This window comes from Bombina bombina, chromosome 1, assembly GCF_027579735.1.
Source record: "Bombina bombina isolate aBomBom1 chromosome 1, aBomBom1.pri, whole genome shotgun sequence".
In the NCBI taxonomy this organism is placed as follows: domain Eukaryota; kingdom Metazoa; phylum Chordata; class Amphibia; order Anura; family Bombinatoridae; genus Bombina; species Bombina bombina.
Window position 1 is genome coordinate 814,206,468 of NC_069499.1, and position 14,312 is coordinate 814,220,779.

Below are 14,312 nucleotides of genomic sequence, written 5' to 3' on the forward strand. Positions count from 1 at the left end.
ATTGTATTATCATATTATAGTATTAATATATTAATATTTTTATCTTTATATTATTAATTATTAATATTATTATTTTTAACTTTGAATGGGAACTTAAGCTTTAGGATTATTTTAAAAAAATTGTCATTTAATTCCCTTGTTTTTTATTTTAATATGTGTGTGTGTGCGCATATAATTTGTGCAGTGTTTGTAGATTTTGTGTTTACTTTTGTGTCTCTCTACAGTGTGTGTAGTGTGTGTGTGTACAGTGTAATTGTAGTGCATGTGTATACAGTATTTATTTAGTCTCTCTCTGTACAATGTACTCATCTAGCGGGTGGTGACCACTGTCTCGCTCTGATGACAGCCCTATCTCGCCTTAATGAGAAGGCCCCTTGGCAGCCTAACAAATATTCATGAATGTAGCTTATTATGTGTTCTGGCACATATCCTTTTACTCCTTCATAAACATACAAGTGCATTGCAAGTTTTTCTATAAGAGTAACAGGGTTCACGCTACTGCTAATTCATCCTTTTTTTCTTATTTCATATTAAGCACACAGCAAATTGTTTTTATTCTTTTTCTTTATTGAAGCACTAATCAAATTAACACAGATGTCAAAACTTGCTTGTCAAATGCTTGAGCTGAGAAATCTGCTCCGATAGCGTGAAAGCAGAAGACGTATTTCAACTCCAATGTACACAACGCATGTTTTCCCTAAAACCTCAACACTTCTAACTATAATTCTTCCATAGCTGCTTTCTAGCAACTGTTTTTAATCTCTTGTATGAGTGTGTATATATATATATATATATATATATATATATAATTTCAACTACTCCCAGTGGATGAGTGAAAATGTTTACTTTTTCCTATCTTTAACATTGAGTGGACTAGTAACATTTCCCCACTGGGCTAGCTTTTAACCCCTGACTAATAAACTAATATTTTCCACCCTGTATATATTATATATATAGATATATATTTATGTGTGTGTGTGTGTGTGTACAAGACTTTTGTGTGGGGGTACTTGCCGGTACCTCTGCCATGTCATTACAGGGAATATTTGTAATCATCATGTAAATACACTCATTTTCACAAGAGGGGGCTATAAAATGTTTCAAGCATTGTAAATAACTTTGTCCTTTTGCTTTTTTCAAAGTTACTGAGCACAATATATAATTGTAATAATTAATGAGTATTGGAACTTTTTTTTACAACACAAGCCCTGTTTCACTCACTGGATCTTTAATTCAGAAGTAATTAGGAAGGGAATTGGTAATTCCCCGAAATATCGCATAATAAATACATTTCTTCAAAATTATATACAGTATATATATATATATATATATATATATATTGTGATAGATAGATAGACAGATAGATAAATAGACAGACAGCTAGATCATTTAGATAGATACTATAGATAGATAAGATGGATAGCTAGATGGAAAGATAGATGATAGACAAATATATATGATAGATAGATAGATAGATAGATAGATACTGTAGATATATAGATAGACAGATACGATAGATAGATAGATAGATAGATAGTGAGATAGATAGATACTATAGATAGATATATAGATAGATGATAGATAGATACCATAGATTGATAATATAGATACTATAGATAGATCAATATATAGATAGATGATAGATAGATAGATAGATAGATAGATAGATAGATAGATGATAGATACTGTAGATTGATTGATAGATAGATAGATAGATAGATAGATGATAGATACCATAGATTGATAATATAGATAAGATAGATAGATACTGTAGGTAGATAGATAGATAGATAGATAGATAGATACTGTAGATAGATAGATAGATATCTTTAGTTGCTCTAGCTTTCCTGCAGTAGTGGAATAACAGTTTAGATTTATTGTATTTCCTTCCCCTAATTGAAAGCGCATTCCTAATGGATAATCCTTGTATTTTGGAAACAGGAAGCTGTCAAAGAAAACAACAAGAGAAGAGAGATGGAAGAGAAAATGAAAAGAGCAAAGATAGCAAAGGAGAAAGCGGAGCGTGAAAAGTTGGAGCGACAGCAGAAAAAGAAACAGCTTATGGACATCAACAAAGGTAAAATGCAGAATGTTCTCTCCACAGTCTGGCGTGTTTATGAGAAGGGGAGACATCACAGATACTTAGCTTATGTAGCATTTTATAGCAGCATTTCCAATGGTTTTAAACAGCTCTCTTCTTTTTTCAAGTCAGTTTAAAGTGACCTTAAAGTCAAAATGAAACTTTCATAATAAAACATGCAATTAAAAATAGTTTTTAGTTATTTTATATGCACACTTTCTGCGGCACCAACTACTACTGAGCATGTGTATGAGATCACATGTATGATTCTGTGATTCTCTGATGGTTGTCATATGATACAGGGAGCAGGCAAATTAAAGAAAATTATGAAATTTGTCAGACAAAAAAAGTTTATTGCTTATTTGAAAACGATGTTTGCATTGCCTTTTTAATATGCATTTATGATTATATATTTCTACATTATTTAATGGTACTTTAAATCAGCTGTGCTCAAAAGGTAGACCATGATCTCCTAGTCAATGTTAAGGCACATGCAGTGATAAATGTGGACAGCACGACTCTGCACACTACCTGCTATCACAGTGGGACAGGTTCTCTTACTAGGAACCTGTTCATCCACATCATAATAAATGTAAGCCACTAAAAGTAAAACTTGATATGATTTTCAAGAGGTGTGTCCCTGGACATCAAAACAAAGCATTGTATTCAATAATGTTTTTTATAATGTTATACATATAGTGCTTGAAATAAGTGCACCCCCCTGAGCTTACCTCAGTACGCTATCCTAAAAAGGAACTACGTTTCAATAAAGGATATCATTGTAATTGTATGATCTATCTGCAATATGGAAGCTGAATTTTCCCCTCCATTCCCAAAGTATATTGAGAGTCCCTGTTTTAAAGTCATGTACTTGTAGTCATGGGTGATTTTTGTTGTGAATATTCAAATATTATTGGTGGGTTTAAAAGAAAGAGTATTGAGTATTCTGTGAGCGAACCCTTACATACCAGACAAGCATCTTTCAATGGGTTCCACATCTATAAGCTTGTAAGAACATGAAACTTTTAAATAATGATTGTTTGTCAGCGGCTGAAAATGGCTGCTGAGCTCCGCCTACAGCTGTCTTCTTGCCCAGTTAGCTGTTTTCTAGTATGACAGTTTAGCAGTGCACGTTTAATATTTTTAGTTAGCTATTTCAAATTGCACATGCACAAATCAACGAATGGGAATGGGTAATAAAGGAATTATCTATCATTTTTAAACAATACAAATTCTGGTGTAGACTGTCCCTTTAAATATTGAAGAAATAAGTGGGAGTGTGATTTCTTCTGCTGGTTGTGATAACATATCTTGTTAATAGCCTATACTTAAAGGGACATAATACTCATATGCTAAATCACTTGAAACTGATGCAGTATAACTGTAAAAAGCTGACAGGAAAATATCACCTGAGTATCTCTATGTAAAAAAGGAAGATATTTTACCTCACAATTTCCTCAGCTCACCAGAGGAAGTTCTGTGTAAAAAGTTATACTCAGCTGCTCCCAGCTGCAGGTAAAAAAATTAAAAAAAAAAATGAAGAAATGAACAGCAACCAATCAGCATCAGCAGTGCTGAGGTCATGAACTCTTACTGTGATCTCATGAGATTTGACTTAACTCTCATGAGATTTCATAGTAAGCTTCCTTTACCTGATTGGTGAAATAATATGAGAGTGCACGATGCTCATCCCTTCAGATGTCCCAGGACAGACATACTAATATGCTGCTTAGAAATCCTTTACAATGGGAGGTGGCTACTGAGGAACTTTTGAGGTAAAATATCTTTCTTTTTTACATAGAGATGTTCAGGTGATATTTTCTAATCAGCTTTTTACAGCTATGCTGCATCACTTTCAAGTGTTTAAACATTTGGGTATTATGGCCCTTTAAGTATTAAAACGTTCTGTATAGGTGGGGATACCACAGGCTAAATCAGCTATTTCAAATGCCAAAATAGGGGTAAAGGAGCTATTTGTAAACCATTTAATACACTCCAGCAGTTAAAATGGATCATTAGGAACAAAGTAAAGGTGAGAACATTTTTAGATAAAGTGCCCCTTTAATCTAGCAGCCATGAAGATGTGCTTCATAGCAGTGAAAAAGAGCAGAGAGCTTTAGATCATCAGGTCCTATGTCACAAGCTATTTGTTTATAGCTGCTTTGACACCTGTTGCATTCATTCTGCACAACAGATATATACAGTACTTATGTTTATTAATGTAATTTCTTAAAGAAAAAAAACTCTCAATATGTTTGATGATTTGCTTGAAGCCTGTAAAGGCTATAACAAAATTGTGTACAAATCATACTAAAGAAAAAAGAAAATCCAGAACGACTAGTTTTCATTTGTTATATTTTCTCCAGTTTGCTTACTAATTACATTCCTAGATTTTCTAATACATTATAGATATGTGCCCAGAAAATTAATTTCCTTTATTTTTTCCAATATTAGCTTCTGGAGTCATTCGGTTAAGCCAAATTTTAACAGCATTAAATATTCATTAAAGGGACTGTCTACTCCAGATATTTTATTTGTTTAAAAGATAGATAATCCCTTTATTACCCATTCCCCATTTTGCATAACCAACATGATTAAATTAATGTACTTTTTTCCTCTGTGATTACCGTGTATCTAAGCCTCTGCAGACTGCCCCCTTATCTCAGTTCCTTTGATAGACTTGCATTTTAGCCAATCAGTGCCAACTCATAAATAACTCCACAGGAGTGAGCACAATGCAATTTTTATGGCACACGAAAACTAGCGCTGTGTAACTGCGAAAAACTGTCCAAATGCACTGAGATAAGAGTCGACCTTCAAGGGCTTAGAAATTAGCCCTTGACTTAACTTTAAATAAAGAATTCCAAGAGAACAAAGAAAATATGATGATAAAAGTTAAATGGAAAGTTGTTTCAAATTGCATGACCTAGCTGAATCATGGACATTTAATTTTGATTAGACTGTCCCTTTAACTGAAATTTGTGATTTTTTTTCCCCATTTGTTCGAATCTGATTGCATGTGTCTAATAAACATATGCCTACTTCTTCTACACAAAACTATAAACTATATAGGTAGCGCCATAAATATCTCTAGTAACGCCTGATTACTCCTCTAGCATAAGGCAAAAATATATCAAAGCTTGTGTCCCCACAATTGTTACATAAATAGATTATAATACAGGTTGCCCTCAGTTTACGCCGGGGTTAGGTTCCAGAAGGAATGGTTGTAAATCGAAACCATTGTAAATTGAAACCCAGTTTATAATGTGAGTCAATGGAAAGTGAGGGAAATAGGTTCCAGGCCCCTCTCAAAATTGTCATAAGTAACTCCTAATACATTATTTTTAAAGCTTTGAAATGAAGACTTTGAATGCTAAACAGCATTATAAACCTAATAAAATAATCACACAACACAGAATATATAATTAAACTAAGTTAAATGAACAAAAACATTTGCTAAACAGCATTATAAACCTAATAAAATAATCAAATAACACAGACTTCACTTGTATTTTTCTGCAAACAGTTCTTTCTATGCATTCCAATCTGAACTGATTTATAGACAGGAAGATCTTGTTCCTTTGAAATCTGCTCGATAGCTCGGGTCTGGTTAAACTGATTAATTTCAGCTTGCTTGGCTTTGCTGCAACACAAGCGGACAGCTCCACCTACTGGCTATTTTAATAAATGCACTGCTTCTCAATGCTTTTCAATAGCAGTCACATGACTGGAAAAAAGGTTGTTATTCTGAAACGGTGTAAATTGAACCGTTGTAAAATGAGGGCCACCTGTATATATTTAGCAGATTAATTCATTTTTGGATGTTTCATATAATATTTCAGATATCGGCTTTATTCCCAGAGTGGCTGCTTTTATATTAATAGGTGTCATGGTTGTTTACACTGCAATTTTCTTACAATACACAACATGTAGTAGAACAGTTGGAAAATAATAATTGTCCTCACACTGTACACCTTTGCTTATGTGTTCTGCAAGGCTTTTCTGATGTTTTGTCCTTGGTACATACCAATATAAAACAATCTGCTATCCAAATAAAATCATAATTATCAGAGAACACATATATCAACAGCAGATGAAATTGGAAAGAAATAAGCAGCACATATTTTATTTGAATTATTAATGTGCAGAAATACATGTTTTGAACTATATCTGTTAAATATTCAGGCAGATTGATTTAAGAATCTTTCACAATACAGTCTCGCAAATAGATCCTCTGCATTCAAGTGGTAAATTGGTGTTTTTTTTACTGATTCAGATTAGCTGACTCCTTGATAAGAAAGTTAAAATCTAGTAAAAAGTACATTCTCATATTTTTGTCTTTTTTTATTTTATTTTTTAGTTACATATAGATTAGAAAATACAGTAATACATAGCTCCCAAGCTGGTCAATATTAGCAAGCACTCTGTTTATTATACTTCTGTGTTTTGAAGTGAAACTTTTCAAAGAAGAATTTAAAGGGACAGTAAACAATTACAAGACATTTGTGTTGTCTTGCTATAGAATAACATATCAGCCAAGTCTTAACATTAAAAAAAATAATAAAAAAAAAAATACTTTTTTAATGCATATAGTGGTCAATTGCCAAACTCTATTTGCCTTATTTGGAGGAGACAATCTGGACTTTAGTCCACAGACAACAAGGCTAGTCACTATGATAATGTTAGTATAGAGAGTACTGTTTTGCAGTTGTTATCTGATAAAGCCAATTAGGAGCAGATATGTAGCAGAGTTAACCATGAGAAGTGAGCAAAAGGCATTTCAAGTTCTGGGAATTATAAATTGCTCAATTTTCTAAACTAAATTACAAGGGGGCACAATATATAATGAAAATACATTGCAAGTTGTTTAATTATACATAACTGAGCATTTTATTTACAAATCTCCAGATGTTTATTGTCCTTTAAGTAGGGTTGCCAGGTGTCCAGAATTCTGTACAAGAAAACCCTAGACAGATCACAATCAAGTTTTTGATAATTATCAGCATGTTAATTGTCATGAGATGCAGGACATATGCAGGACACAGCAATGATGGTACAACTCTATTTTATTACAGAGCATAGCAATACACATCCAGACAGGTTGATTGTACTAAACTAACTGCGACACAGACACCGGACCTAAGCCCCGCCCACCAGCTAGTGACATCACATCCTGCTATCATCACATCTTCCCCTTTTTCAAAGGCAAAGCATACATTCGCATATATTAAATAACAAAGTACACCAACAGGGTATACAACAACATTTTGTTTTAGAACATTATAAGAACAGATGGATTAGAAAACATGAACAAATAAATTACATCCTGACTTGGACATCGGGGTAGACTACCCTAGTCCACAGTGACCATGGGATTATTCTGCCCATACTTCCGGTCACTGTTCTAGCTAAAGTCAGTCCCTGTATCGGGCCGGAAGCCTCACCACTCTTCCGCTTGATGTAACTTTGCATGAACTGTCCTCTGATACAGAAGATGGTGAACAAGAGTCTGCTGGAGGCAAAGATATATCCCCGCTATGATCTTGCTGAGGGGAAGGCACCTCTCTTAGAACAGGAGATCCCACCGGCGGTGGTACTGAGGTATCCGGTTCCAGACTCTCAGGTACAGGCTGAAGATGTCTTCGGTTACGGCGTGTAACCGTCCCTCCCTCTGTAAGGACTGTGTAAGACCTTGGTTCTGGAGAGCGGCCCACTACCGTAGCAGGCGTCTTCCATTTCTTCTCATCATCCAGTTTAATTCTGACACTTTGGCCCGCTTTCAGTTCCTGTAAAGGCCTGACAGAATGTCTCCTGTCGTAGAAGAAACGATAACCCTTTTTGGCCTCTTCATCCCTCCTAAGGACTTCGTCCCGAGGAACAGGGCCAGGCGGCTTGAAGACACCCACTGAGGGTAAAGTGGTGCGAATCTGGCGTCCTAGCATCAGCTGTGCCGGGCTAAACCCGGTGGCTTGAATGGGCGTCGCCCTGTATGACAAGAGGGCTAGGTACGGTTCAGATTGCTTTAGGATGAATTTTGTTGTTTGAACTGCCCTTTCAGCCATTCCGTTGGCCTGCGGATAATGTGGACTTGACGTGGAATGTACAAAATCATATTCCCTGCTGAAAGCACTGAACTCTGTAGAAGCGAACTGCATTCCATTATCACTCACCAGCTCCATTGGAATGCCCCAGCGGGCGAACAAGCTCTTCAGGCGAATGATAACGGCCTGACTTGTGATATCATTCAGGGGTGCTATTTCCAAATACCTGGAATAGTAGTCGATAACAACAAGAAACTTTTTCCCGTGCAGTTCGCACAAATCAGCAGCTATTTTCTGCCACGGCCCCGCAGGCAGCGGAGTAGACATTAAGGGCTCCCTTCTCTGAGTAGGCCGGCGTTCCCGGCAAAAGGCACATTTAGACACATGATTTGCAATGTCGGAGCTGATCCCAGGCCACCACACAGCTGTAGCTGCTCTTTCTCTGCACTTTGTGATGCCTAAGTGCCCATCGTGTATCCTGTTCAACATCTCCTTCCTCATGCTGACAGGAATTACAATACGGTCTTGGAACAGCACCAACCCCTCCAGCTCCGTGAGCTGCGACCTCTCTGGCTGGTAAGCATTTAAAGACATCCAGGCTGCCCGGCTCTCGGGCCAGCCATCTCTTATGTACCTTATAACTTCTTGCAGATCTGTGTCCAAATATGTCTCTTTCTTTATCTCTTCCAGTTTCCTTGAAGAAATGGACTTAGAGGCCAGAACTGAATCAACATACACTTTTACATCCGACTCTGTGGAGGATTCTTCAGCAGCAGCCAGCGGGAGCCTGGACAGTGTATCCGCCACAACCAGCTGCTTCCCCGGCACATGCACTGCCTGAACATTGAACCTGAGCAGTCTCATTAAAAGTCTCTGGCATCTCAAGGGTGTTTTGTCGATGTCATAAGAATTGATAAGAGGGACTAGCGGTTTGTGGTCAGTTTCCAGACTAAATTTCTCCAAACCCACTAGATAACGCTGAAAGCGCTCACAGGCCCAAACTGCAGCCAGGCACTCTTTCTCAATTTGAGCGTATTTTGACTCCGCAGCCGTCAGTGTGCGGGAACAGTAGGCGATGGGCTGTAGTTTGTTGTCATTCAGCTGCAGAAGTGCAGCCCCCAACCCATAACTGCTTGCATCAGCACTAACCACAGTCTTTTTTGAAGGGTCGTAGAACCCCAGCACTGGGGCAGACCCCAGCAGGGACTTAGCATGCAGGAACGCTTTTTCTTGTGAGGGTCCCCAAACCCAGGCAACATCTTTCTTAAGCAACTCTGTGATAGGGTGCAAAACTGTAGATAAATCTGGAAGAAACTTGCCCACGTAATTTACAAGGCCCAATATCTGTCTCAGCTCATGTACATCAGAAGGGCTTTTCATCTGTTCGATAGCCCGAATTTTCTCGGGGTCCGGCTTGATGCCATCCCCGTTGATGATATGCCCAAAGTAGCATAATTCAGTTTTCCTAAAATGACATTTTTCTTTATTCAGCTTCAGCCCAGACTCTTTGATAGCCTGCAGCACACAACTCAAACGCTGATCATGCTCTTCCACTGTAGATCCATACACTAGAATGTCGTCCATGACGACTGCTGTGCCCACGTGGCCACTCAGGAGAGAACTCATTTCCCTCTGAAAGATCTCAGGAGCGGAGGATATCCCAAAGGGAAGTCTGCAGAAGCAGAACCGACCTACCGGAGTGATGAAGGTAGTCAGTTTGCGGCACTTTGGATCCAGGGGGATCTGCCAAAAGCCGCTAGAAGCGTCTAATGTGGAAAAGAACTTCGCCCCAGCCAACTTCGGGGCTATATCTTCCAATGTCGGCAGCACAAATCTCTCCCTCTTCACTGCCTCATTCAACCTTTTCAGGTCCACACAGATGCGCACCTTTCCGTTTTTCTTTGCAACTGGTACAATGGGGGCACACCAATCAGTTGCTTCAACAACCTCTTCAATAACCCCCATAGACTTCATGCGCATGAGCTCTTTCTCCACTTGAGGCATGAGCGGGAACGGAATTCTACGAGGAGTAGAAATACTGTACGGGACTGCGTCACTTTTAAGTGCTATACGGACAGGTTTGCAGCTCAGTAGGCCCAACTCGCCAAACATATCTTCAGAGATCTCATTCACTCTGGCCACGAGGCCCAAGTCACAGGCTGCTTTTCTGCTCAATAAACTGTTAACACACTGACCTCGGATCACATGCACCCACATGGTGAACTTCCTTTGTTTGTACTCACAGCTGGCAAGAAATTTCCCCACACAATCAATGCGGCCACCAGGACTATGAACATTTGTAGTAACCTTCGCCAGCTGGGGCTGTCGAGGCAGTTTCATAAATTCAGCAAAAGACATTACAGTGATATCTGCTCCTGTGTCAATCTTAAAATCAACTTTGGCTCCCATTACAGTAAAAGTAACTTTCCAATCTTCCTCTGAGCTTGTCCGTTCCACAACAGACCCCACAAAAGACACTTCCTGACCCTCCTGGTCACTGTCCACCTGCATCTCCTTAATGTATTCAGTTTTACACACCACTTCAAAATGGCCTATTCTGTTACATTTTCTGCATCTTTTATCTCTGGCCGGGCATATAGCACTCTGATCATGAGCCCGGTAGCACCGTGTGCATCGGCCATGTTGCGCCCATCCACTTCTAGGCCTTTCCAATACTTTAGATCTACCGCTCACACTGTGCCTTTCACTAGTAATATTCCTAGACTGTTGCACTTCATCCACAATACTCTCAGACCTCAGATCAGCACTTTGCTTTTTCACCAGTTCACTCTGGCGGGCCATCCTAATAGCCCCGTCTAACGTTAAATCAGGCTCTAACTGCAGCTTCAGGGAGACTTCAGCATCTGCAATTCCAATAACTATTCTGTCTCTGATTTGCTCTTCTTTAGCAACACCAAACTCACAGAATTCAGCTAATTCATACAGGCTGCGCACAAATGACTCCACAGATTCTCCCACACGCTGATTACGTTTGTGAAAACAAGCTCTCTCATGAATCACATTTCTTTTGGGCACAAAGTGGGCACTGAGTTTATCCATAACTATATCAAAGTTAACTTCGTCCCCTTCTTGGAAAGTAAAAGCATTGAACACTGGCTCTACATCTTTCCCCATAGAATATAAAAGAGAATTAACTTGTACTTCACCACTCTCCTTGTTCAGTTTGGATGCAATCCTGAAGCGCTGAAACCGCTGACGCCATGTGGGCCAAGCTGCAGGCTGAGAAAAGTCAAAAGGCTCAGGTGGGGTAAACTTTGACATCGTCATCATCAGAAACAGAAGCGTAGTCCAGAACTTCTGACACCATGTCATGAGATGCAGGACATATGCAGGACACAGCAATGATGGTACAACTCTATTTTATTACAGAGCATAGCAATACACATCCAGACAGGTTGATTGTACTAAACTAACTGCGACACAGACACCGGACCTAAGCCCCGCCCACCAGCTAGTGACATCACATCCTGCTATCATCACATTAATGGCTACAGATAAGTGCCCTTTTTAGTCAATGGGACACAATCAGATATTTTCATTGTTTATCAGAAGCACTTTTTACTTTATTGATGCAGTGGAAAAATGTCCTATACCATTCCTGTCTGGCTGATCACAATCATATCAAGAGTATTGCATTAAGCAATAATATTTTTTTTATTAGATTACCTATGCATTTAAAGGGACAGTCAACACCAGAATTTTTGTTGTTTAAAAAGATAGATAATCCCTTTATTACCCATTCCCCAGTTTTGCAAAACCAGCACGGTTATATTAATACACTTTTGACTTCTGTGACTAACTTCTATCAAAGCATCTTCTGACCCCCCCTAATCACATGACTTTTAGTTATTATCTATTGACTTGCATTTTAGCCAATTAGTGCAGTGTCTGCCACTAGCCACGGGCGTGATCACAATGCTATCTATATGGCCTACATGAGCTTGCTCTCCCCTGCTGTGAAAAGTAAATAAAATAGAGGCGGCCTTCAAGGGCTTAGAAATTATCATATGAGCCTTCCTAGGTTTGCTTTCAACTAGAATACCAAGAGAACAAAGCAAAATTGTTGATAAAAGTAAATTGGAAAGTTGTTTAAAATTACATGCCATATTTGAAAAATTTAAGGTTTTTTTGGACTTGACTGTCCCTTTAAGAAAGTATAATTGCTTAGAAGGATAAAAAACAAAAAAAGACAGAAGTGCCACATGGCCCAATATTGTTTGGTCCAAAATCAACTATATATATGAGGGATTGAACTCACATTTAGGAGAGCACCTCAATCAGTGCTAAGGGAGCAGTCTGGGATCTATAACAGTCACCCAGAAGACCAACAGCCGGCAATGGTGTGATATCTGTATCAGAAAGATAAGAGGAGACAAAGGTGCCTATATGGCCTAGTATTGCTTATACACAGATAAATCAATTGCGAGATAGAAGAGTGGTACTCACAATAGTTGTAGCATCTCCTTTGATGCTATAGAGGCAAGGTGGGATCAAAATAGTCACCAACCAGACTAGATCACAGGCCAACTGGACAAACCTAAAGTTTGTGAAAAAGTTAATGATATTTTTTTATTTGATCACATTTGGTGGTAAAATGGTGGCATGAAATATACCAATATGGGTCTAGATCAATACTTTGGGTTGTCTACTAAAAAAAAATATATATATACATGTCAAAGGATATTCGCTAATTTTGAAAAAAAAAATGGCTTGGAAATAGCAAAGTGCTACTTGTACTTATTGCCCTATAACTTGCACAAAAAAAGAAGAAAAGAACATGTAAACATTGGGTATTTCTAAACTCAGGACAAAATTTAGAAACTATTTAGCATGGTTGTGTTTTGGTGGTTGTAGATGTGTAACAGATTTTGGGGGTCAAAGTTGGAAAAGTGTGTTTTTTTCAATTTTTTCATCATAATTTATATATATTTTTTATAGTAAATTATAAGATATTATGAAAATAATGGTATCTTAAGAAAGTCCATTTAATGATATATATATGTGGGTACAGTAAATGAGTAAGAGGAAAATTACAGCTAAACACAAACACCACAGAAATGTAAAAATAGCCCTGGTCCTTAAGGGTAAGAAATTGAAAAATGGTCTGGTCCTTAAGCAGTTAAGAATGTTTTGTCTCTTGTATTATTTATTCTGTATGTATAAAGTTTTGACTCTGACACATTCCCCAGCAGAAGCAGGAGATGAGATGACACAGGAAAAAATTAGATTGAACAAGTTTACTGCAGGCTGCAGTTTACTGTTCTCCTCCTGCGAACATTGCTATTCTGCAGCAAGCCTGTGCTAATCCTTTGCAATCATAAAATATATAACAAGACACAGTGTGAGACGTCAGCTTGTTCTTTTTAACCACTGCACGTACTTTGACACATATTCTCAGTACTCACACGAAGCCTGTCCTGCAGTTTGTGTTTTACCCTGTGACCATGGCAAATCTTAGTACTCAGTAATATATTAACAGGTGGTCTAATACTAGGAAACAGACGCCTTGCCGTGGGCTCTAGGTCATTACAAACCTTGAACTTTGAGATTTTTTTTTTGCGCTATTCTTCATTTCAGAAATATTAATCTATTAAGATTCTCAAGGCAGATCATATTTAGTACAATACTAGTATCACTTATTTTATCATTTTACATGTGCAGTTACAAAGATGTTTTAGTTCAAAATTAGAATTCTCTAATGCAGAGTTCTTCAAACCACAAGTCCCAAACCATTACCAGGTTGCAACACCATGTTTAGTGTCATGACACAGTGTGTTGTATGAGAGTGTGTGGTGTGTGTTGTATGAGAGTGTGTGTGTTTGTTGTATGAGAGTGTGTATATGTTGTATGAGAGGGTGTGTGGTGTGTGTTGTATGAAAATGTATGTGTGTGTGTTTTGTATGAGAGTGTGTGTGGTGTGTGTTGTATGAGAGTGTGTGTGGTGTGTGTTTTATGAAAGTGTGTGTGGTTTGTGTTGTATGATTGTGTGTTGTATGAGAGTGTGTGCATGAGATTGTGTATGTGTTGTATGAGAGCGTGTGTGTATGTGGTGTGTTGTATGAAAGTATGTGTGGTGTGTGTTGTATGAAAGTGTGTGTGGTGTGTGTTGTATGAATATATGTTGTATGAGAGTGTGTGTGTGTGTTGTATGATTGTATGTTGTATGAGAA

The 14,312-nt window shown here is 38.0% G+C and overlaps 1 protein-coding gene across 1 annotated transcript in view; it reads left to right on the top strand.

The window, feature by feature from the left end:
• The window catches only part of DIAPH2 (diaphanous related formin 2), a 2,325,141-nt gene that overhangs the window by 1,912,111 nt on the left and 398,718 nt on the right, over nucleotides 1-14,312 (top strand). The window contains 1 exon segment of the mRNA XM_053699395.1: nucleotides 1,942-2,077. Coding sequence (XP_053555370.1) covers nucleotides 1,942-2,077 — 136 coding nt within the window.